Genomic DNA, 22,945 nt, shown 5'->3' on the forward strand with positions numbered 1-22,945 from the left:
CAGCTTGTTACTCATTTGGGAGAAATAAAATATTATTGGGATATGATGTGCATTCACTTAAGTTTTATCTATGGTCATCTTTGTGTTAAATGACAGAGCTGAATAATTGCAACAGAGATCAACCACATGTCCTGAAAAGCTGTTTTTTTTTTTAATTAGCAGTAAAGAAGAATATTATTGTTATTTTGAGAGTCAGTTTTCCTCACAAGTAGCTTGTGTCAGAGAAAAAGCTAACTAATTACAATAGTACAGAAAGAGATAAAGACTACTGCAGTGGTTTTAATTGTCAGCTTGATACGGTGTAGAATCATCTGTTTAGGGAGTCTTGGTGAAGGATTGTTAAATCAGGTTGGCCTGTGGCCTTGTCCTTGGGAGATTGATTGTATTAACTGAGGTGGGAAGACCTGCCCACAGAGGGTGGCACCATTCCCTGGGCAAGAGATCTGGGACTGTATAAGAGTAGAGACATCCAGCTAACTGCAGGCACACGTGCATTAACTCACTGCTCTCTGCTCTTGACAGTAGGTGTGACTAGCTGCTTCAAGTTCCTGCTGCCTCGACTCCCCACAGTGATGAACTGTAACACTATTGTGAGTGAAATAAACCCTGTCTTCCTTAAAATTACTTGTGTCAGGCTGTTTTTTTGTTTCTGTTTTTTGTTTTTGGTTTTTGGTGGGGGGCAAGGTTTCTTAGTGTAGCCCTGGACATCCTGGAGCTCAGAGGTTTGCCCACCTCTGCCTCCCCAATGCTGGGACTAAAGGAATACACCACAGCCTGACATCAGGGTGTTTTATCACAGCATCAGGAAACAAAACTAAGATAACTATTATCTTAGAAAATAAAGGATAGGAAATACCTCATGAACTTAAGAGTTTTTAAGATCAATACATATATTGATTTTTTAAAAAAAGATTTATTTTATGTATGAGTGCTCTATCTGCGTGTACGACTTTATGCCAGAAGGGGGCATCAGATCCCACTATAGATGGTTTTGAGCCACCATGTGGTTGCTGGGAATTGAGCTCAGACCTCCGGAAGAATAGCCAGTGCTCTTAACCACTGAGCCATCTCTCCAGCCCCATATGTTGATTTTTTACACATTAAATGTATGCATGTCTCTATCTCCAGTAGTCTATTAGATACTTCTACCATTTTGTTCCCTCAGCACCTCCATTTCAGGATGTCATTCCTTCTCAAAGTTTGCCAGCACTTATTCCAACTTAACTCTATTTCTGCTACAAACGACCATCAGATCTTGACTACCCTCTAACATTTTGCTCACTTCCTATAACCACCAGTTCCTTAGTTCTAGAAGGTTTAATTTAATTTTTGATTAATTAAATTATTTTAATTAATTCTTTAATTTTCTTGGGTTGCTTTCATTTTCTTGTTTATCTTTTGTTCTGTTACTTTGTTGTAAAGCTAAAAAAAAAAAAAAAAGTCAGACCTTGTTTCGGAAAACCAAAAAAAAAAAAAAAAAAAAAAGATTCAGATGGAAATTTTCGGAGTGGTGGCGCACGCCTTTAATCCCAGCACTCGGGAGGCAGAGGCAGGCGGATCTCCGTAAGTTCGAGGCCAGCCTGGTCTACAAAGCGAGTTCCAGGAAAGGCACAAAACTACACAGAGAAACCCTGTCTCAAAAAACAAAAAAAAAAGGAAAACAAAAAAGTCAGTCTCAAAAAACAAAAAAAAAAAAGAAAACAAAAAAAGTCAGTCAGATTCTCCTAGAGAGGTAATTTCTAGTGATAGGACCATAAATATCTTCACAGATTGGGGAAGAGACTTAATGAGGAGAAAAGGAAGTGACCATCTTTTAAACCACACACATGGATAATTATCTCCTTTTCCTTTTCAAGGTCAACCTCAGTTCTGAGAAGTTTAAGATTTAAGTGTTTATTATTTTTTTTTTTAAGATTTATTTTTAGCTGGGTGGTGCTGGTGCATGTTTAATCCCAGTAATTGGGAGGCAGAGGCAGGTGGATTTCTGTGAGTTTAAGGCCAGCATGGTCTACAAAGCGAGTTCCAGGACAGTCAGAGCTATACAGAAACCCTGTCTTTAAAAAAGTAAAAAAAAAAAAAAAAAAAAAAAAAAGGATTTATTTTTATTATTTTGTAAATATGTGTATGTGTATGACTGTGGTTATGTGCATGTGAGCGCGTTGCTCACAAAAATCAAGAATGGGTGTCAGATCCCCTGGAGCTGGAGTTACAGGCAGTTTAAGTCACCATGTGGGTGCTGGGAATAGAACCCAGGTCCTCTGCAAGAATAGCCAGTGTTCTTAACCACAGAGCCATCTCTCCAGCCCTTGAGATGCAGTTTTAATTTTTGTTCACATATTAATTATAGATTATGTGGGTCAGGAACTTAACTTAATTGGCTAGTTTTGTCTTCATGGACATAGTCAGATGTCAAGGGTTGGACCTGAAGAATGGAGCACGCTGTGGTTCTCTGCTAGTTGGGGCTCAGCTGGCCTGTTGACTGGTGATCCTACTCAAGGTATCTCCATCATGGTGCCCAGGGAGAGAGCACTGGACTACTTACACGGGTACTCAGGGATCCTTGTGTAAGGTTCTGAAACACAACAGAAGCATTCTCTTTTGGTAGAGGCAGTCATCAGCCAACTCAGATTCAGGAGAGATGGAGTGTGCATCCCACCTTTTGATGACAGGAATATTGAGTTCCCACTCTGGAAGAGCAGGAAGATACTTTGTGACCATCTCAGGCAATTGCAGTTTGTCACAAGTATTGTCTTACAGTTTTATTTCCTGCCTCCTCCACTGTGCCACAAAATATAACCTGGGTGGGAGGAGCTTTGCAAGATGCTTTCTGTTTATTCTTCAGTTTCTTTCTTCTCCATTGCTTCCCATCCTCCGTGTATATGAAGGTAGAAATGATCGCTTGGCACATGGCCAAAACAGAGGCGTTTGGCTTCCCTCTACGTTGATACTAAATCTCCTCCATTGCGTACTTCTCAACAGCTTTGGTTTCCTGGCATTTGTGTCAAGTTTGGATGACAATAGAGAGAGCAACTGATCATAGTCTGGAGGGTCTCCAGAAGGGCTTGAAGATCCATTTCCCGTTCTCAGTGGAAATGGTCTACCTACCCTAAGAGAGCTGCCGAGCTCTGGACTTCAGGGTAGCACGGTCCATGTAACCCTGACTTACACAGACCTGGCTGTCCTGGAATTCAGCTGGCCTCGAACCTACGGAGATCTACCTGCTTCTGTTTCCTGAGTGCTGGGACTGAAGGCGTACAACACCACACCCGGCCTAACCATTCTGTCCCATTGTTTCTCAGAGTTGTGGAAGAACTGTTGGGGGAAGGGTCTTTCATGAAAAATATGTAATCCACAAATCATATTTTTAACCTGCACCAGCAGTTTCTGGGTTTAGCAAGGTATTTAGAACATGGAGATTAAGAGCTTGGAGCAGGGAGTGAGTAGATCGTTTACTGATAAGTATCTTAGTCATTACTTGTATATGATTAATCTATTTTGTAGTTTTACATAATCCAGATGCGAGTCAGAAAAGAGAACTTGCAAGGCTGTATTTTATGAGGCCATCAGACAAAGACGCATGTGGGTGTGAATATACCCAAGCCTGGGATTGTCCCATGAGTTATGACGTCTCCCATCCCCTCACGCTGGGAGCTTGAAGTGTGTTACAGTGTGGCTTGCTATGTCAGTCCAGCTTCTAGTTGAGCCAAACATTCTGCACATCTTTCCTCTCAGCCCTGGGCTAGTCCCAGGTGTCAGATAATCGAGAGAGCAGAAGGCGTAGATTGCCAGTGTCGTAACACCCAACATCTACTTTTTCCATCTTGGAGTCAAAGAACCATTTTCTTATGCTCTAAATTCTCCCAAACATTATTTGCATGACTATCACTACAGTTATTCTTAAAAGACTTCCCGATGGGCTGGGAGATGGCTCAGGGGTTAAGAGAGCCGGCTGCTCTTCCAGAGGATCCTGGTTTGATTCCCAGTACCTGCATGGCAGCTCACAACCATTCGTAACTTCAGTTCTAGGAGATCCAATGCTTTCTTCTGGCATCTCTAGGCACCAGGCATGCACATATGCACCAACATACATGTAGGTAAAACACTCATATGCATAAAATATAATTAAATAAATAAATAAAGGTATGTGTCACCACACCTATATTAAAAAAAATAAAGTCCCACCCTTGAAGACTTCATTTAGGAGTTTGGCTTTGGCCCAGGAAATATTTCCTTCAGCTGTAAACCACACTTGGCTCAGAGTTCTGTTCAGCCTAGCTCCACACCCCTTTTCCCTTACGCCCTTCTTCCTTTGTTTCTACTGATTGCTTCAAACTGAGCGGTGGGGTAGTTGGGGGTCGGAGGCTGGGTAGTCCTCAGGGATAAAGACAGACATAAGCCTCCCTCTCCAAAATACCTTCATTCCATTTAGCATGGACCTGACTTTTTAGCCTGAAGGTTATCTGGCCAAGGGTAGAAATGAACAGTTTTGCCCATCCTCTGTTCTTCATCCTGGCAGTGCCTTGTCAGGCAGGTTTTGTGGGAAGCAGTCTGGCAATGCAAATAGCCCTTTCAGGGAGTGAGAGGAGAGAGCTCTGTCTCCCTAGCTAGGGAGGTGAGGGCTGTCCACTGACTTGTTTTGTTTGTTTGTTTGTTTGTTTTTAAATACTATTTATTTTATATATATGGTGCTCTATCTGCAGGTACACCTGCAGGCCAGAAGAGGGCATCAGATCCCATTATAGAAGTTGTGAGCCATTATGTGGTTTCTGGGAATTGAACTCAGGACCTTTGGAAGAGCTATCAATGCTCTTAACCACTGAGCCAACTCTCCAGTCCCTTTTTTTTTTTTGTTTGTTTGTTTTTTGTTTTTGTTTTTTTGGTTTTTTTGAGACAGGGTTTCTCCGTGTAGCTTTGGAGCCTGTCCTGGAACTCACTTGGTAGCCCAAGGTGGCCTGAACTCACAGAGATCCACCTGTCTCTGTTTCCTGAGTGCTGGGATTAAAGGTGTGGGCCACCAAGCCTGGCTGATTGACTCAAAACTCAAGACACACACTTCTCATTATGTCACTTTTTCATTTTCATTTTATTATTATTTTTTTTATTATTATTATTGTTAGAGACAGAATCTTACTCTGTAGCCCAACTTAACCTGTTACTATGTATCCCAGGCCTGGGACTCCTCCTGTCTCAGCTTCTGGGATTGCCTGGCTGACTAACAGACTTTCTGAAGGTTGATTCACTGCCACCAAGACAAAGTGAGCAAAACACCCCTGATGTTTGAACCTGTGTCTGTGCTAGAGTCTGGCTTTTTCCTACTTCCAAAATCAATTTTTTACGGTCTTGTTTCTTATTTAAGGTCTAAAAATGGATCAAGTCTCTTAGTCACGTGTATAGTGAAGGTAAAGTTATCAGGTGTGTATGTGGGAATGTGAGCACTAATGCATACCTGCATGCATGTTCATACACTAGTCATAGTATGTGTTTGGAGATCAGAGGATAACTTGTAGGAGTTAGTTCTCTCCCATCATGTGTAATTGAGGTCATCAGGCTTGGCAGCAAGTACCTTTACCTGCTGGCCATCCCTCCATTCCGCCTTTCTCTTTCCTTCCTCCTTCCCTTCTTGCTTTCTTCCTTTTAAACAATGTTTTCTTTGAAAATTTCATACAATATATTTTGATCATATTCTTTCCCATCCCCCAACTCCTCCTCACCTCCCTACCCATCCAACTTACTGTTTTTTCTTTATCTTGACCACCCCCAACATTCCCACCCCACAAAAAAAAACCATAGAGTCTGTGTTAATCCAGAAGTTTGCCATTTTGGGCCAAATTTAAAGCAAGTTTTATTAAATTATTAAATACTGACCAAGGTGGACTTTGGTCAAGACCACTCCCTGGAACTTCCAGCTGAGTGTACCCAAGACATGTAGGCCACTATACTTTCCCATAGGGCTTTGTTGTAACTTTCAAGAACTGCAACTCCCAGAATACAACAAATCCTTTACTCTGTGATGGGTACTGGTTTACATTTGGATCTAATAACCATCAGCTTAATGGTACCCAGATAGGAATTATCATTTAGTCATTGTATCAATGATGTAAGAGCCAACAGTAAATAGTAGAAACAGAAGGGACCAAGGCCCTGTGGTGGATAATATTTCTGTGTTCTGTATAAAGCAGGCCAAGTATCCTATCATGCTGTAGAACTATTTTGGTTAATGAATCACCTGATGATACATCTGAACCCACTTTTCCTGTTATGCAAATTGGCATTATAGGTAGCCATTTTGTCCCCTATGTCAGGGAGTTTCCTTTTGACTTAGCATTTCAGGTAGTTAAGGGGGGCAGGGATGATGTATTCTTTTCTGTAACTTGCTTCCAGCTGAAACTGGGGCATTGGTTGTCAGGGTCCAGGAAGGTTGGAAGCCTACTCAAAGGCTGGGCAATAGGGGATATATAAGCATCTGATTAGCTGACCTAGCTGAAGAGGCAGGGAGCAATCACATCAGCTTTTGACAAGTCCAGAGCTCAGCAGTTTGCAGTCCAAAGATGCTCCCTGGATGGTGTCTGTCAGCCAAGTGGGAATCTGCTGAGGCAAATATAGACTAGGGACAGAAGTTAAATTTTAGGAACTTAAAGGAAAACCTTACATTTGGAACTTTTACTTATTTGGAGTCTGTTTGATCTGTAACAGGTAGATCCAAGCCTTATGACCTTTTTGACTCCATGAAGCTTATATGAATTTTAGTTTACCAAAGGAGATAAAAATTCCAGCATATCCACTGTACTGAAATCCATGTTGTAGAAAAAAGCAGTTAATAGGTATCTGTAAAACAGCTATAACAGATTTATACCTTGGAGTCATAGCAAAAGCTATGGCTTTGGGTTAAAATGCATGAACATTTTTTTCTGTCCAGAGAGCCAGGTATATAAATTTGGACAGAGATGTTTTTAGCCTGATGAAAAGAATTTTAAGTCTGTACCTAGAAGACAATTGAAGGAAATTTAAAATCTTGAGCTTGTGACTGAATAGTAAGTAATCAGTGCTCTACCAGTTTATCAGAACTCCATTTATCAGTGTTAAAACTTTGAACCCAGCCGGGCGGTGGTGGCGCACGCCTTTAATCCCAGCACTCGGGAGGCAGAGCCAGGCGGATCTCTGTGAGTTCGAGGCCAGCCTGGACTACCAAGTGAGTTCCAGGAAAGGCGCAAAGCTACACAGAGAAACCCTGTCTCGAAAAACAAAACAAAACAAAACAAAACAAAAAAAAAAAAACTTTGAACCCTTGAAATCCCAGTGTAACAATATCCTTATAAAGCTTGTATTTATATATCTCAAATCATTTTTTGAGACACTTATAACTTACTTAAGTTTTTACATTCTCAGAATTGTATGGACTTCGAACCACTTTTCCCCCTCCATCTAACCATTTACCAGAGACACGAGTAATTATTACTGAGAACAGTCATTGCAAAGCATGTTCCTTTAGTGGAGAGTTTCACCTGAAATCTATTTATCCTTTACTATGAAGTGTGTGAGCAAGGTAAATCTGCCTGTCTTTTCTTAGCAAGAGACCTAGCAGCTTTAACTAACTAATGCATTGACTAATGAACTAACAAGGTGGCTGCAGCCTTGAGGGAAGGAGCTGCTTGTCTGCTGTTGCCTAGATGACAAAGCTAGTTATCCTAGCCATAAGTGTGATCAGAGACTTGAGAATGATCAACCACAGTGAAGGAGACTAGTCCATAGTCCACCACCTAGACATTTATCCCAGACTCCTGTGGTCTCCATGGTGCTGGGCCCAGAAGAGGAGAGACATATCTGTGGAGGAGGAACAGGGAAGGGACTGACCTTTGTCTTGCTTACTTTGTTTGAGCAAAGTGGGGCAATCAACTCTCCAGTGTCCTCTTGTTCACAGTTTGGGCTGGGCCTTGGCTGCAGGTGAGGCATTGGGGCAGTCTTGCCTAGTGGTTAGCATTACCACAATCCAGGTGGAGTCACCTGTCACTGTGTCCATTGTCTTCTTGGAGACCTTGGGGGTCACTGCTAGGATCTAGGAATCTCTGTCATAAAAGTTTAAGTACCTTAAATGCCATATTCAACAAATCTCTGACAGTTTGAGGACCATTATCTATTAAGTATACCTAAGCTAAACAAATAAATAAAGTTTGTTTTTTTTCTGTACTTGGTTACATTAGTACCTAGCATGACTATAAATATAGTTCTGAGCATTTCAAGGCTTAATTATCTTTAACAGTTTATAATAAAAATGACTGTTTCTGAATTGAAGCTTTTTTTTTTTTTTTTTTTTTGGTTTTTCGAGACAGGGTTTCTCTGTGTAGCTTTGCGCCTCTCCTGGAACTCACTTGGTAGCTCAGGCTGGCCTCGAACTCACAGAGATTCGCCTGGCTCTGCCTCCTGAGTGCTGGGATTAAAGGCGTGCGCCACCACTGAATTGAAGCTTTTAGTATCAAGACTTTTAACTTATAAACATAGTCCACAGAGAGACTGGGAACTTTCCTGATCTTACTGCATCATAAGATAGGAATACCTCATTCTCTGGTGTTTAGCTGTGGTCCTAATTTTTAGCCTTTTATTTACCTACCTGAAATTGTTACAGTCATTTCCCAAGAGAATCATGGTATGAGGGCCCATGGCTAGCTTGCAGAAAATGACCCAGAAAAAGACAGAAAGACCCCTGACCTGGATCACCATAGACCATTCATGATTGTAGATAATTTTGAATTGGGGCTTTCAGTTACATGTGGTGGGAGTCATCCTATCTGACTGATAAAGCTCTGTCAGGTAGAACCCATCCCTGTAAAATCGCAAGGCTGGTTTTCCATATAAGAGATTATTTTCATCCCTCCACTATTTAAAATTTTAAATTGTTTTCAAATTTATAAGTTCAACGTGACTAGTTGTTAAAGTAGAGAAAATCAACCTTGATCAACATGGAAACTCAGTTTTTCTCACACCCCCACAAGCTGGCCTAACACCCATTCTGGGCAATGGTTATAGTTTTCTTAACAGATTGACATACATCTTTTCAAGTCTTTTTCTATGCACAACATATGTAAGATATATGTAGCCATCTTTAAGAATATAACTTATTTGTACATTTGGAGGAACACATGAATAAATACTAAAGATTTATAAGGGATTTTTAAAATAAAAGGAACTTTTTGCAATATGTACATTTGAAAGTTTTTAAAAATTTTTTATTTTCATGAGAAAAATATTATAGAGATACATATTATATACTATGCTTCAGAATCCAGTAGTCCTGAAATAACTTCCTGTGTGTGTGTGTGTGTGTGTGTGTGTGTGTAAAAGATGAAGTTTCATGTGTGTGCATGTGTATGTATATATATGTGTCCAGGTTCATGTCTGTGCATGTTTTGTATGTATGTGAGTTCATGTGTGTGAAAGTTCCTATTTATGCATGTATATATTCCTATTTATGCAGGTGTATATGTATGCATTGGAAGTACAGGTACACGTGTATGTATGTATGCGTGTGGAGGTCAGAGGACAACCTCAGTTGTAGTTCCTCAAATGCCATCTGCCTTTTTAAAAATTAAAACAAAATGTACTTGTATTTTGTGTGTGTGTGTGTGTGTGTGTGTGTGTATGTGAGAGAGAGAGAGAGAGAGAGAGAGAGAGAGAGAGAGAGAGAGAGAGAGAGAGAGAGAGAGAATACATGATGTTGTTAGGTCTTAGGCTGTCCAAATATCAAGAAATGAGCTCAAGGTGAACTATAGGATTTCTGGCAGTTAGATAAAAAGCCAGTATTCCTCAGGAGTTTTTAAAACCAGTTCCCATCTGCCAAGAGAACTCATTTCTCTTACCTCTGGGTTATTTGAAAAAGAAATCATTGTTTAAATTTTTTCAAATAAATAAAAATGGAATAGTTGATTTCCCCCCTCCCCAACTCTTACAGTATCAGCCCCTGAGTTACTTAGTGTTAACAGTTTGATGTACCTTTTTTCTCCTCTTTTACTAGTGTCTGGGTGTGGTAGCTTGAGTGAGAATGGGTCTCATAGGTGTGTGTGTGTGTGTGTGTGTGTGTGTGTGTGTGCATATGTGAAATGGGATCATGTATTTTGTTTGTTTGTTTTGAGACAGGGTTTCTCCATGTAGCTTTGGAGCCTGTCCTGGAACTTGCTCTGTAGACCAGGCTGGCCTCGAGCTCACAGAAATCCGCCTGCCTCTGCCTCCCAAGTGTTGGGACTAAAGGTGTTTGCCACCACCACCTGGCTTTTTTGTTTGTTTGTTTGTTTGTTTCTTAGAGATAAAAATATCACAGTGTAGCCCAGGCTGGCCCCAAATTTTCAATCCTACTTCAACTTTCAAGTTCTGAGATTATAAGTATCAGCTGCTGTGCCTGGCTGCCATGCATTTTTATGAAAATATCAGCATGAGCTAATTTAAGCTGGTTTCAGCAACCAAGCAAATTAATTGAGTCTTGTCACTAGAAATTCTAGAAGTGAGAGGCTCTGGTGTTAGTTTAGCTTAGCAACTCAGAAAAGATTTTTTTTAATTTTTAAAAAGTATTTATTCTTATTTTATGTGCATTGATGTTTTGCCTGCATGTATGTCTGTGTGAGGGTGTTAGATCTTGGAGTCATAGGCAGTTGTGAGCTGGGAATTGAATTCAGGTCCTCTGAAAGAGCAGTCAATGCTCTTAACCACTGAGCCATCTCTCCAGCTCCCCCTCACTTCTAAATTTATTTTAAATTATGTGTGTATACATGGGTTTGTGCATGTGAGTTCAAGTGCCTGGGGAGGCCAGAGAGAGTGTTGGGTCCCTCTGGAACTGTAGCTACAGGTGGTTGTAAGCTGCCTGACATGGGTGCTAGGAACTGAACTTGGGTCCTCTGCAAGAACAATATGGGCATTTAATTGCTGAGCCATCTTTCTAGCCCCAGAAATTATTTTCGTTTCTCTTTGTTTCAGTTTCTTTTGAGACAGTCTTGTTGTTGGCCTAGGCTGGCTTCAAGCTCATGATTCTGCTTTCTTGACTTTTGGAGATGCTCGGATTACAGGGATGTGCCATCATGCTCAGCTTGAGTACACCCTGTCTCGTTTTAGATTTATTTATTTTTATTTTATGTATATGGGTGTTTTGTCTGCATAGATGTCTGTGTGTCATGGAGTGTGCAGTGCCTGAGAAAGCTAGAAGAGGGAGATGAGTCTTCTGGAACTGGAATTACAGACAGTTGCTAGCTACCATGTAGGTGTTAGAAATCAAACCTGGATCCTCTGGAAGAGCAGCCAGTGCTCTTAAACACTGAGCCATCTCTCCAGCCCCACTTCAGAAAGTTCCTTAAGGTCTTTATTTCATCTTTTCTCTCTCTCTTCCTTTCTGCCTAAAGCTGGTTCCTCTAATGGCAAGATGTTGGCCAACAGTGTTGAGGACAGCCTCTTGCAGACATAGAGGAATGTCTCTCCGCATCCGTCCGGTGATTTCAGGCTTCCCTCTGACTGGACCGCCTTGACCAGTGTTGAGGACAGCCTCTTGCAGACATAGAGGAATGTCTCTCCGCATCCGTCCGGTGATTTCAGGCTTCCCTCTGACTGGACCGCCTTGACCATGTGCTTGTTTGTTTTGCTGACCTGGGAATCAAACCCAGTCTTTATGAAAGCTAATCACTCTACCATGGAGTCATGCCCCACCCCCTCCCCTAACCCTCTTCCTCCTCCTTCCTCTTTCTTAGTTGAGACAGAATCACACTATGCAGCCAAAGTAGATCAGGCTGACGTTGAATTTGAGATCACCTGTGTAAGTGCTGGCACTTACTTACCTGGCCCAGGTTACCTGATATGGCCAGTGAGAAATAAATATTGATCAGGCACAGGTTGGAGGGATCACAGCAAGACTGAGGCTGTGACAAGTCTATTCAAGCAATCAGACTTTTTATACCCTTATCAGAGATAAAATATAATGGCAGTTGCCAGGATACAAATGTTGTTTTTATCTAAGTTGTTCTGTTTACAAATAAAAACCTGCAAGATCAGAGAAACCAAGAAGCAACCATCTGATCTTCTTTTTCAGCTGGAGACCCAGCAAGAGAGCATCTCTCCATCAGTCCCAAACCAAAAAGGCACACAAATCTCTAAGTCCCTCCCTGCTCCTTCCTGTGCATCTCTCTATCAGTCTTTCCAAATCTTCCATACTCTCTATGGCTAATTCTTGCCAACTAGTTACTGGCTCTGCCCCCTTACTCAAGGTTAATTGTATTAACAAGTCTCAGGGTTTCACAGTGCAAATATCCCACAACATACAAGTACTTTTACAAGGTACACAAGATTAATATCTAAGACCAATTATCCTGTCAAATTTCTATAAGCTTCATTGACTTCTGTCTTAGTTTTTTTTAAATTTACTTAAATTTATTATGTGCATTGGTGTGAAGGTGTCAGATACCCTGGAACTGGAGTTAGAGACAGTCGTGAGCTGCCATATGGGTGCTGGGAATTGAACTTGAGTTCTCTTAACTGCTGAGCCCTCTCTCTAGCCCCTTAGAGTTTTTATTGCTGTGAAGAGACGCCATGACCAAGGCAACTCTTATGAAGTAAAACATTTAATTGGGGTGGCTTGCTTATAGTTTTGGAGGTTCAGTCCATTATCATCATGGCAGGGAGCTAGGTGGTGTGCGGGCAGATGTGGTGCTGGAACTGAGAGTGCTATATCTTGCAGGCAACAGGAAGTCAACTAACAGTCACACTGAGGGAAGCTTGAGCAAAAGAGACCTCAAAGCCTGCCCTCACAGTGACACACTTCCTCCAACAAGGCCACACCTACTCCAACAAGGCCGTACCTCCTAATAGTGCCACACCCTTCGGGGCCATTTTCTTTCAAACTTCCACAACTTCTAAGGAACACGGAGAAACACAGAGGCAGCCTGAATGCTTCACTGCCTAAGGGGGATCCTCAGTTTCTCAGGAACTGAAAGACACACAGTGCCCCAGGAGCCACAGACTCTAACCTGAAAAACCTATGACATATGCCTCTCAAAGCACCTTGACCCAGCCAACTCCATGATTTCTTGCACTCTTGCTAGGCCTCCTGGGATTACAGGCATACATGACTGTATCTGGCTAGTCATGCGTGTTTTAACCTAATGCATAGATTGGCTTAGGTCTAGTGCATGCTGGTCCCCCAAACAAATAATGTTTCCATACCATATCCTTTACTGGAGATGGGGATGGGAAAATTACAGTAAGATCCCCTGGGTGTTCATTGATGGAGTAGGATGTAAAGGATGCTGAGATTCTTACTCCTTTATGAGAGAGAAAGAGAGAGAGAGCGCGTACATGCGAGTGAGCACAGGATATATGTCACATGTCCTCAGTGCTCATCTTCAAATGGGGATATAAGGGGAAATCCTTATCTTTAAAAAATGCTTGTCATCTGTATTTTACATTTTTGCACAACAAGCATATTACTTGAACAACTTCTAAGAGAAAGGCTTTGTCTGTGAGGAAGAGCTGATAACTAATGCTTGTGGGTTTAAAGCAGAGGTGTCAGCAATCAGGAAGTACTGGCCGAGCCTTACAGAAGCTCTGAACTGTCTTTCTCTTGCCCTTGTTACAACATTGTGGTTGTTGTAATAACTGGGCTTTAAAATCACCAGGTCCAGTGGCTTGAATTTCCCCTCTAATAGTGTGGAGAAGTCATTTCAGCTTTCTCCACACACACACACACACACACACACACACACACACACACATTTTTAGTCATCTCTAGATACCACACAGTGGGTCCAGGGCCTGGAAAGGGCACAAAGGCCACGTGTGTAGTCAGAGGGACGCCTCTGTGCAGAAATGACGACAGTTTGAGTTCCTCTACTTCCTCAGACACAGGGTACTGAGCTTTCTTTGAGGAAGTGGCCAGAGCAGATCTGTCCCTGGCTTTCTCGGATGTCTTGACTCACATTGTGACACTGGCTGAAGACACTGTGGCAGTGGCCCTCAGATCTGATGGCTCAGGGAACTTGGTTCCAACTGTTAGGCACCGGCTGTTGTAAATTCTTCCTAGGACTTGCTGCTGTTTCCAACATCTCTTCCTGGAAAACACAACTCACCACTGGTTGAACAGGCAGAAAGGATCTGGTGGTGAGGTAAGGTGAAGGGCTCTCATGTCTGGCCAGGCATTGAAAGTCTTATTTTGATTTCTACTTGAAGCTGAGTCTCAGCTCTACAGAGTTGACCAGACCCTTCTGGAGTCATCTTACTGAAATGAACTTGTATTTTAGTGTCATTTTGAGAGCTATACTTACCAAAAGGATTGAAATACTCTAAGCTGAACAACCAAGGCGCTCTGGTGTCAGTAGGAGAATCCATACAGAGGAGAAGAGGTAGAAGGTCAAAGGACCATGTTCATGTTTCCTGTTAATGTATCATATCCAGAGTAGAAATGCAACCAGTTGGAGAACTTGTCTGGCTTGTTGGGTGTTGTATTCGTAGCATCTAAAATAGCCAAAAGTACAGGTGGTAGTGACTCATGCTTCTAATACCAGCACTTGGGAGGTAGAAGCAGGCAGATCTCTGAGTTGGAGATCGAGGTCAGCCTGGTCTACAAAATGAGTTCCAGGATAGCAGGAGCCACACAGAGAAACCCTGTCTTGAAAAACCAAACCAAACCAAACCAAACTGCCAAAAGTACTCATATAAGTGATAAGCAGGCCAGCAAGCTGGATAGATGAAACTTTGTATTTTTCAAAGGTCATGACTTATGGGAATTCTTTAAAAATTTTTAAAAACTAATTCTTATATTTATCTTATCTATCTAGTGTGTGTGTGTGTGTGTGTGTGTGTGTGTGTGTGTGTGTGTGTGTGTGTTGGGGGTTGGGTGAGTGTAAGAGATCCAATGGGCCAGACTGGAAGACTGTATAGTTGCAGAAATTTGTGTCTTATTTGTTTATTTGATTTTTATTTATTTTGAGACAGGGCATACGTAGCCCTGGCTGGCCTGGAACTCACAATGAAAATCAAGCTAGCCTAGAATTCACAGAGATCTGCCTCTGCCCACTCTTCCATCCCTTGACCCTGACACCTGGAGTTCTAGGTGTGTACTATCATGTCTGGCTTGTGTCTCATTTTCAAATTTACCGTAGGCACCATTCTCATAAAGGCAAAGTCTCCCCAGGGGTGAGATTACAAGAGTCACCACCACGCCTGGCAGTTTTACTTGGGTTCCTGACTGAGCCATCTCCCCAGACCCCTAAGGTGTAAGGTGTGTTTTAGATGTAAGTATTGTAGGAAAGGATGACAGCCCATTAAAGCAGTGAGCCTCTAGAATAATGCGCCTGTGAGCAGCTCAGAGATTGATCACAGATCCAAATTCTGATCAGAAAAAATGGAGAAGGAAGGTGGTGTTTGTGAGAAAAGGCGGGTATCTGGGGAGCCGTTTGCCAGGAAATGTCATTTTTCTGTCCTTTGAGGTCAGCACATACTTCTAAGGAGGCCTGTGACTTCACTCTGACCTCATGTCACCTCTGTGAGCTTAGAAAACACTGGCTCCTGCCCTCTCCTCTTGAACCCAATGAGAAGGCAGAAGCTTCACAGTGGGTGATTGTTTTTCTTCTTTCTTTAGAAACCTGGTTTCACTTTTTGTGTTAGGCTGACCTTGAACTCTCCTCATTCCTCCTGCCTCAGCTTTCTGAGTGCTGTGATTATCCCTAGAGTTATTTTTAAAATACCAAAGAAGCCCTGTGTGGTAGTACATGCCTGGATCCCCAGCTCTCCGGAGCAGTGGTAGGAGGATCATGATGCAAGGTCAAGGCTAGCCTGGGCTGTACAGCAAACCCTGTCTCGATAGATAGATAGATAGATAGATAGATAGATAGATAGATAGATAGATAGATAGATAGATAGACAGACAGGAAGGAACGAACGAAAGAGACAAAGCAAGACAAAGACCAATGAAGAAAGTCTGTAGAACAGGAGAGATATAACTTAAAAGGAGGAGGGCGTGCTGGCTATGGAAGAAGAGAAGACTCTAGGAACCATTCTAGAAGGACCCATTCTCTTCATTGGCCTTCTGCCAATAGATTTGAGCAAGGAAAATCACTTCTACCCTACTTCCTCTGCACATGGGTTCTCCCTTACTGGTGATGAGTCAGATACTGGTCCTGACCTTGGTGGCAGCCACTGCCCAACTGATCTTAAATACTCAACAAAAAAAGACCCTCCCCTTCCTCAGAGTTTACAGTCTTTCCCCCTTCAGGAGTCCCATGTGTGGGTTCCAGAAGGTATACATTTATTTATTTACTGTGTGTAGGTGTGCATGGATGTGCCATAGTACACATGTGGAGGTCAAAGGACAACTTTGAAGAGTCAGTTCTCTCCTTTCACCATGTAGGTCCTGGGAATTGAACACAGGTCTTCCTGGCTTTAATGGCAAGCTCCCTTACCCACTGAGCCCTCTTGGCTATCTGGGTTCTGGGAAGGCTAGCAGACCACAGCAAGCCACTCTGTAGAAATAGATGGAAGCTGCATTAGTGTAGTTGAACTTCTGTACAAACTGGTGCTAACACCAACACCCACATGTCCTTTGAACCTGCTCTCCTTGTCTTGCAGATGACTACCTTCTTCTTATCTCTTCATGTGGTCTCTCAGTGGGGGCACTCCTGGAGTCAATTTTCATGTCCTAGTTACCTCTTCTAGAAAGAATCACAGACTTCAGTCAGATTGGACCAGGCATAGGAGGTGCCCACCAGACAACGAATCTCTTTACATCGTTGTCCCCTCTCCTGACAGAGGGATGGGAATTCCACTGGTCTCAGTCTCTCCAGTCTTTTGGGAAGACCAAGTGATAGGATGTGAGGATTGCCCTTCGTATCTGTTAAATGTCAGTCACCAGTGGCTTGGGGCACCAGGTTTAGAGTACAGAGAGTGGGTCCTAGAGTTGGCCTGCCACCTGTAAATTCCTGAGTCACTGTCGGGACTTGATTATCCTCAGCCTGCATTCCTTCCTCCCTCCTTCTCTTCCTTCCTTTTCTTTTCTGAAAAGAATTCGAGAAATGGCAGTGTTGACTTCATAGGCTGTTGTGTGGTTGGGGATCCCAGCACTTCCTGAAGCTGCCTCCCAGCAAGTAGTCACTGGGGTCATCGGCCTAGTCTTTAACCTGGGTTATCTGAAGTCCGGTGTCTGCTAGGGACTGGCTGTCACTGGGGTCATCGGCCTAGTCTTTAACCTGGGTTATCTGAAGTCTGGTGTCTGCTAGGGACTGGCTGTCTGTTCAGAGGTCAGAGGAGTGGGGAATGCTCTCAGCTGCATGGCCAGAGCCCATGAGGAGACCAAGGCAGTGGTTACCCTCTGTGGAAGGGCCTGTGTTATCTGCTCCAGTTTCCTTGGCAACCCCCCATTTTGTTTTTGAGACAGAATTTTGTGAACTTAGGTTACCTTCCAACTGCTGTACAGCTGAGGACAAACATAAGCTCTTCCTGCCTCCATCTCCCAGGTGCTGGGGTTACAAGCATGTGTTGCCGCACTTGGTTTTATATAACACAGGGGACAGAGCCTGGGACTTTGTGCCTACTCCACAAGCACTGTACCGTCTGAGCTACACACTCAGTCTTTCGGTATTTTATATAGTCCAGACAGACATCTCCGGCCATATGTCTGACGGGGGTGGGGGGTGGGGGTGGGGTGGGGGTGGGGGGCGGAACACGGACTTTTACAGTAGAGTGGCTGGTCCTGATTCTGTCAGGGAATTTGTAGATGTAAGAATTCACTGAAGTCTTTTGGCTCCAAAGTCTTATTTCTTTGTGCTGAAAGGAAACAGGTGTTCCTTATTTTAAAATTTCAGAAAAAGGCCAAGGCCCTAAGAAGTGCCCCTGAGTAGGTTAGTAGATGAAGCAGATTATTTGAGCCTCATTGCTAGAGCTCTTGATATGCAAATGTACCTCTGAGAAGTGCAAATTGAGACAGGGAGAGTCTGGTTGTACAATCCTAAAGAAATTGCTAATCTTCCTGGGGTCTCATAATAAGAGCGATAAAACCTTCCTTCCTTTATTCTGAAGATTTCTAACTCTAGTCACACAAAGTGTTCTAAGCCACTTACTCTGGTGGTGGTGTCCACAGAGCCCCACCCACCCCTTGGCCAGGTTGCGGGTCTGCAGGTGAGTGGAGGCATCTCATCTGGGCTCCACCTCAGACGTGTACTCCTCTTAATTTTACTCATGCCTGTCTCTTTCTTGCTTACAAAATGGCTTTAGCCCTGGGATGTCGGCTCAGTCATTATCCTCTGAAACTGAGGTATGGCTGTCCCTCAGCACGGGCTGTTTTGGTTTGCTTGGAATCTGCGTTGCTCTTCCTGCCCTGCTGGAGCTCCCGCCCTGCTTCACTCTGGATACAACCCTTGAAAGGATCAATTTAAGTCTCCATTCCTCAGGAAGACTCTCCTACTACAGCTAACCAGTGCAGTTGCTTTGATTTCTGCACAACTTCCCACACTGTCCCCGGTTTTCTTACTGATTTAGTAAACAAGTAAAGCTATACATGAGGTCTTTGGTGCCTCATTATTTGATTAAACTGAAATCCACATCATCCACTGAACAATACGTTTTTGTTGGCCAGTGACTGTTTTACCATCTGTCCCCACACTGTTCAGGATTAGGTATTGTCTGTGTCAGTGCTCAGTAAAGGCTGATTGAGAACAGTGACAAAACAGTGTGTCATGTTGATTCATGTGCTAAACACATCAGACAAATGAAGAAACCACTTGGTCCCCAGTTGGTCTCACCAACAGTAGTTCCCAGAAGCTATTTTGGATTAGGGGTGGGGGGGATGGGCACCTCAGCCTTGATGGCAGCTGCAACTGCATCCATTTGAGGGGGTGGGGGCAGTTTTTAGGATTTTCATTCTATAGTGTGCACAGTGACAGGGCTTGGAGTCCTGGAACAGAGTTGGCTAAAGCCCGGAGTATGGCGGACTGCATGGCATAAATGGAACGGAGCAGGTTTGTGCCCGACACGAAATACCTCAAGCAGGTACTGCTGAGTGACATAGAGGAAACCAGCAGGGATGGCTGAGATTCTGGGTAAAATGAAGGGTGGCAAACAGGATCAAATGCCAGAGAATGTAGCTTATCAATGGGTACCCCTGGGCATGGTGAGCTCAGGTATGTATGTATGTATGTATGTGTGCATGCCCGTGTGTGTGTGTGTGTGTGTGTGTGTGTGTACACGTGTATTGTTGGGAGGCTCTAGCTAACAGGAAGGTCTTGACCACTGTCTATTCGGCCAGCAGTAGCCTCCTTGTGTCTGGGACCCAGAGGCTGGTTGCAGGGTACAAGAGAGAGCGAGCTTGGTCAGACAGAGCAGGCTCTGTGCTAGACAGACGGAGTTCTATTCAGATTAGCAAGGAATGGACTGGGGACAGTGAAATCCCACGAGAGGTTCTGGGGTAGAGGAGGGACTGATGCTGTGGGCCCAGGCTCAGAGTTGGTCCTTAAAGATGTGAGTGAGTGGTTCTCAACCTTCCTAATGCTTTGACCCTTTAACACAGCTCCTTATGTCGCGGCCAACCCTAAAATGATTTCATTTCTACTTCATAACTAATTTTGCTACTGTTAGGAATCATAATGTAAAATCTATGTTTTCTGATGGTCTTTGGCGACCTTTGTGAAAGGGTCGTTTGACTTCCAAAGGGGTTGTGACCCACAGGATGAGAACCTCTGCTCTAGACCCTACACCCCCTTTGTCTCTTCCTTCATTCTTCCCTCCAGGGTCTCATAAATTCCAGTTTCGCCTCAGACTTCCTATGTAGGCAAAGACGATCCTAAACTTTGAATTTTCCTGTCTAGGGTGGGATTACAGGCATGTATACCTACCACACATGTCAGTGGTGGGATTAAACCCATGACTTTGTGCATGGAGGGTAAGCACTCTGTTTACCGCGTTGCATCCCCAGCCCCAGGCCTCTATCTCACAGGTTCTGCCATCTCCCAATAGGGCCATCCCGGGAACTAAAGTTTCAGCACATGGGCTTCTGGGGGACTCTCAAACCTTTAGCTTTCTTTTTTCTTCCTTCCTTTTTTTTTTTTTTATAATTTATTTAACTTTATTTTATGTGTGTTTGTATGAAGGTGTCAGATCCCCTGGAACTGGAGTTAGAGACAGTTGTGAGCTGCCATGTGGGTGCCGGGAATTGAACCTGGGTCCTCTGGGAGAACAGACAGTATTCTTAACCACTGAGCCATCTCTCCAGCCCCGCCTTTAGCTTTCGTTTTCTCATTTGTAAAAAGTGCCTAATAAAACCACCTTGTGAGACATGAAACATGCAGGGAAACCGAAGAGAATGCTATGAGAATAGTTGGCTTCCTAGAAAGTACTCAGGGCCACCCGTGACTGAGGTCCATCACTGTTAGTCTCCTCCTCATGTCTTAGGGAACCAGAGGGAAGGCTCTGAGCTAATGACTTGTTCACCTTCCTCACAGCTCTGACCTTAACTCCTTAGACCTTTGCATGCGCTATCTTAACACATGCTTAGCAGAAAGTCATTCTGCTTTATGGTCCTGATGTTGAAGGACACACAGGCATTAGCTTTGCTTTTGACATTTGAATACTCAGGATACATTTTCCAGCTTTCTTTCCTTGACTTACACAGATACCTCTTCCCAAAGTAAAGGAAGACCTACATGATTTCTCTGGCTTCCTTGAGCTCCGTCAATACTATCTAAAATCATCATCCCTTGGAGAAAGTACCGTCTAGTCCTTGCACCCGAACACAGATTGGAGCTGGGAAGCACACAAGGAGCTTCAGGCAGAGTCACCCATTTCTGTCTTTCTCTCTTCCAGGAGCCAAGCCAGCCCCCAAGACCATGAACTTGTCCTCTGAGCACTGCAACATATCTGACTGGCTGAGACTAGAGGCAACCGTGAAGGCCTCTGTGTATGCGGTGGCTTTCTCCATCGCCACATCCATCACTGTTGTCGTTATTGTGATAGTGTCACAGAATCTGCAGCTGAGGAAAGAGGTCCGACTGGTCCTCCTTTGCCATCACCTGCTATGTATCTCTTCCTACTGTGGCCTGGGGGTTGTCTTCCAAGGAATGCGAGCCTTGCTGGCCAACAGCCCCCTGCTGCTGTGCTGGCTGGTATTTGGGGCTCAGCTAAGTGTGGGAGAAGGGATCCTCCTTACTCTGGCCTTGATGGCTCTCAACACTTACCTTGCCATTTGTTATCCCCTGAACTCTCCGTCCTTTGTAGATTCTGCCAAGTACAGGATTCTGGCTGGGTCCTGGACCACTGTTATACTCAAGAATGTTGGCTTGTTCCTCATAGAGGGCACTAACCCTACCCCAGCCTCTGTTCTCCTGTCTGCCCCACTCTGTCCTGTGATCCTGAATGGTACACCTGCCAGAGTCACCGGCATGATTTTCCTTGCCCTTCCTTTATCTGTCATTCTTGTGAGTTACTATCTGATATACCGAGAAGGGAAGCGGGCTGGCCATTTCAACAGATCAAACATCAAGGCCAGGAGAACTGTCCTCGTTCATCTACTGCAGATCAGCTTACACGTGATACCCTCCCTAATGTTTGTAGGTCTGGGAAAGCGGTGTGGAGCATCTTTCTTTGCTTTAAATCTGGTGCTTTTTGGTGTCTTCGCCTTCGCACAGTGTTTCAACCCTTTGGTCTACGGACTATGCAGCAGAGACCTGCAGAGAAGACTGTACCCTTGGCTGCGCTGTCAGAGGAAGCAGCAGGGGGCTGGCTTAAACAAAACTTTAGTTCTTCAGAGGAACTCCAGACTTGATAGGTGTGTCAGCTAGGGCTGAGAACTCGCCTTGTGTTCAACCCAAAACTGTTGCTTTGATTTGATTTTGAAAGTACTGAGACTTCTCTGCTGCACCTCGGTGAGGTCAGCTGGTGCCTTTAACTCTAAACCCAGAAGAGCACTTCTGATGGCCTGCTTTGCTGTTCCTGAGTGTGATAGCTGAAAGGGCCAAATACAGAAGTCACATGATAATGAAGTCACTGGAGAGGTGGAGGAAACAGAAGTCAGGGACCCCACTGGGCCGAGTAGCTGTATGCTCTGGGCACTCACATCTTAATAACTTTGTCTGCCAGGAGAAAGAGCAACAAGATGTTTTTACCTCCACACATGTTCTATATGATACATACTCTCCTGTAATTGGTGGAACCTAACTGGTCACTGAGACCCAAAAGCAAAGGAGTCTGGGAAACGTAGTTCATAGTTTTACTGATTTGGCAGTATGGAAAGTTACCTCACAAGGGGGAGCGAGTGAGGACTGAATGAGCCAACCTAGGGGATCCTCTCTTACTACACTTAGTTTTATTTACAGATTATAATAATAACAGAAATAAAAGACACTATTGGGCATTATGTTCCTCACACTATACAAGCCATTTTACACTATGTCAAATCCTCACAACTAACTGGGTCTATGGAGGGTCCAGCCCCTTAATAACCCTCTTATGGGTCCAGGAAGAATCTACGACCAGCTGATAATCTAATCTTTGATGATATTAAACTAATCTATGTACACAAAACTCTTTAGTTCATATGCTTTATTTTTCTGAGTCAGTTTTCTCTCTACACAGCTTCTTTTCTGTTCTTATACTTAGCTCCTCTCTGTCCCTTCTCTTCCTGTCCTCTTACAACTCTAACTCTTTTCCATCTCTGTCCTCATCTTCATCCTTATTCTTCTCCATTGTGGTTCCTTCTTGTTCCTCTCCTGGAACTGGTCTCTCCCTTACCAGCAGCCTGACTCTTCTAATTCAGTGCAAAGCTTCCAAGGTCCTTACAAGAGCAGTGATAGCCAGCTCCATTTGTAACCCAAAAGGGGAGTGAATAGAGGAGGTAGGGTTAGATAAGGCCTGGAATAAGTCAGAAAGGGAATTTATGTGCTCAAAATATAGTCTTATAAGTGGTTAGGTGAAATGTTACCAGTCTATCATAAATGTGCTC

At 43.6% G+C, this 22,945-nt stretch overlaps 1 protein-coding gene across 1 annotated transcript; it reads left to right on the forward strand.

The window, feature by feature from the left end:
* The first annotated feature begins 20,834 nt into the window (after positions 1 to 20,834).
* LOC131923470 (olfactory receptor 13C8-like) lies at positions 20,835 to 22,473 on the forward strand. The gene has a single exon (XM_059278512.1). It carries the CDS (start codon positions 20,835 to 20,837, stop codon positions 21,783 to 21,785), a length of 951 nt encoding a protein of 316 aa, XP_059134495.1. The 3' UTR covers positions 21,786 to 22,473.
* The last annotated feature ends 472 nt before the right edge of the window (positions 22,474 to 22,945 follow it).

The sequence above is a fragment of the Peromyscus eremicus genome, chromosome 13 (genome assembly GCF_949786415.1).
Source record: "Peromyscus eremicus chromosome 13, PerEre_H2_v1, whole genome shotgun sequence".
Lineage (NCBI taxonomy): Eukaryota > Metazoa > Chordata > Mammalia > Rodentia > Cricetidae > Peromyscus > Peromyscus eremicus.

What these genes read in the sequence shown, in the direction of transcription:
- LOC131923470 (XM_059278512.1), top strand. Translation starts at nt 20,835, where the DNA reads ATGAACTTGTCCTCTGAGCACTGCAACATATCTGACTGGCTGAGACTA.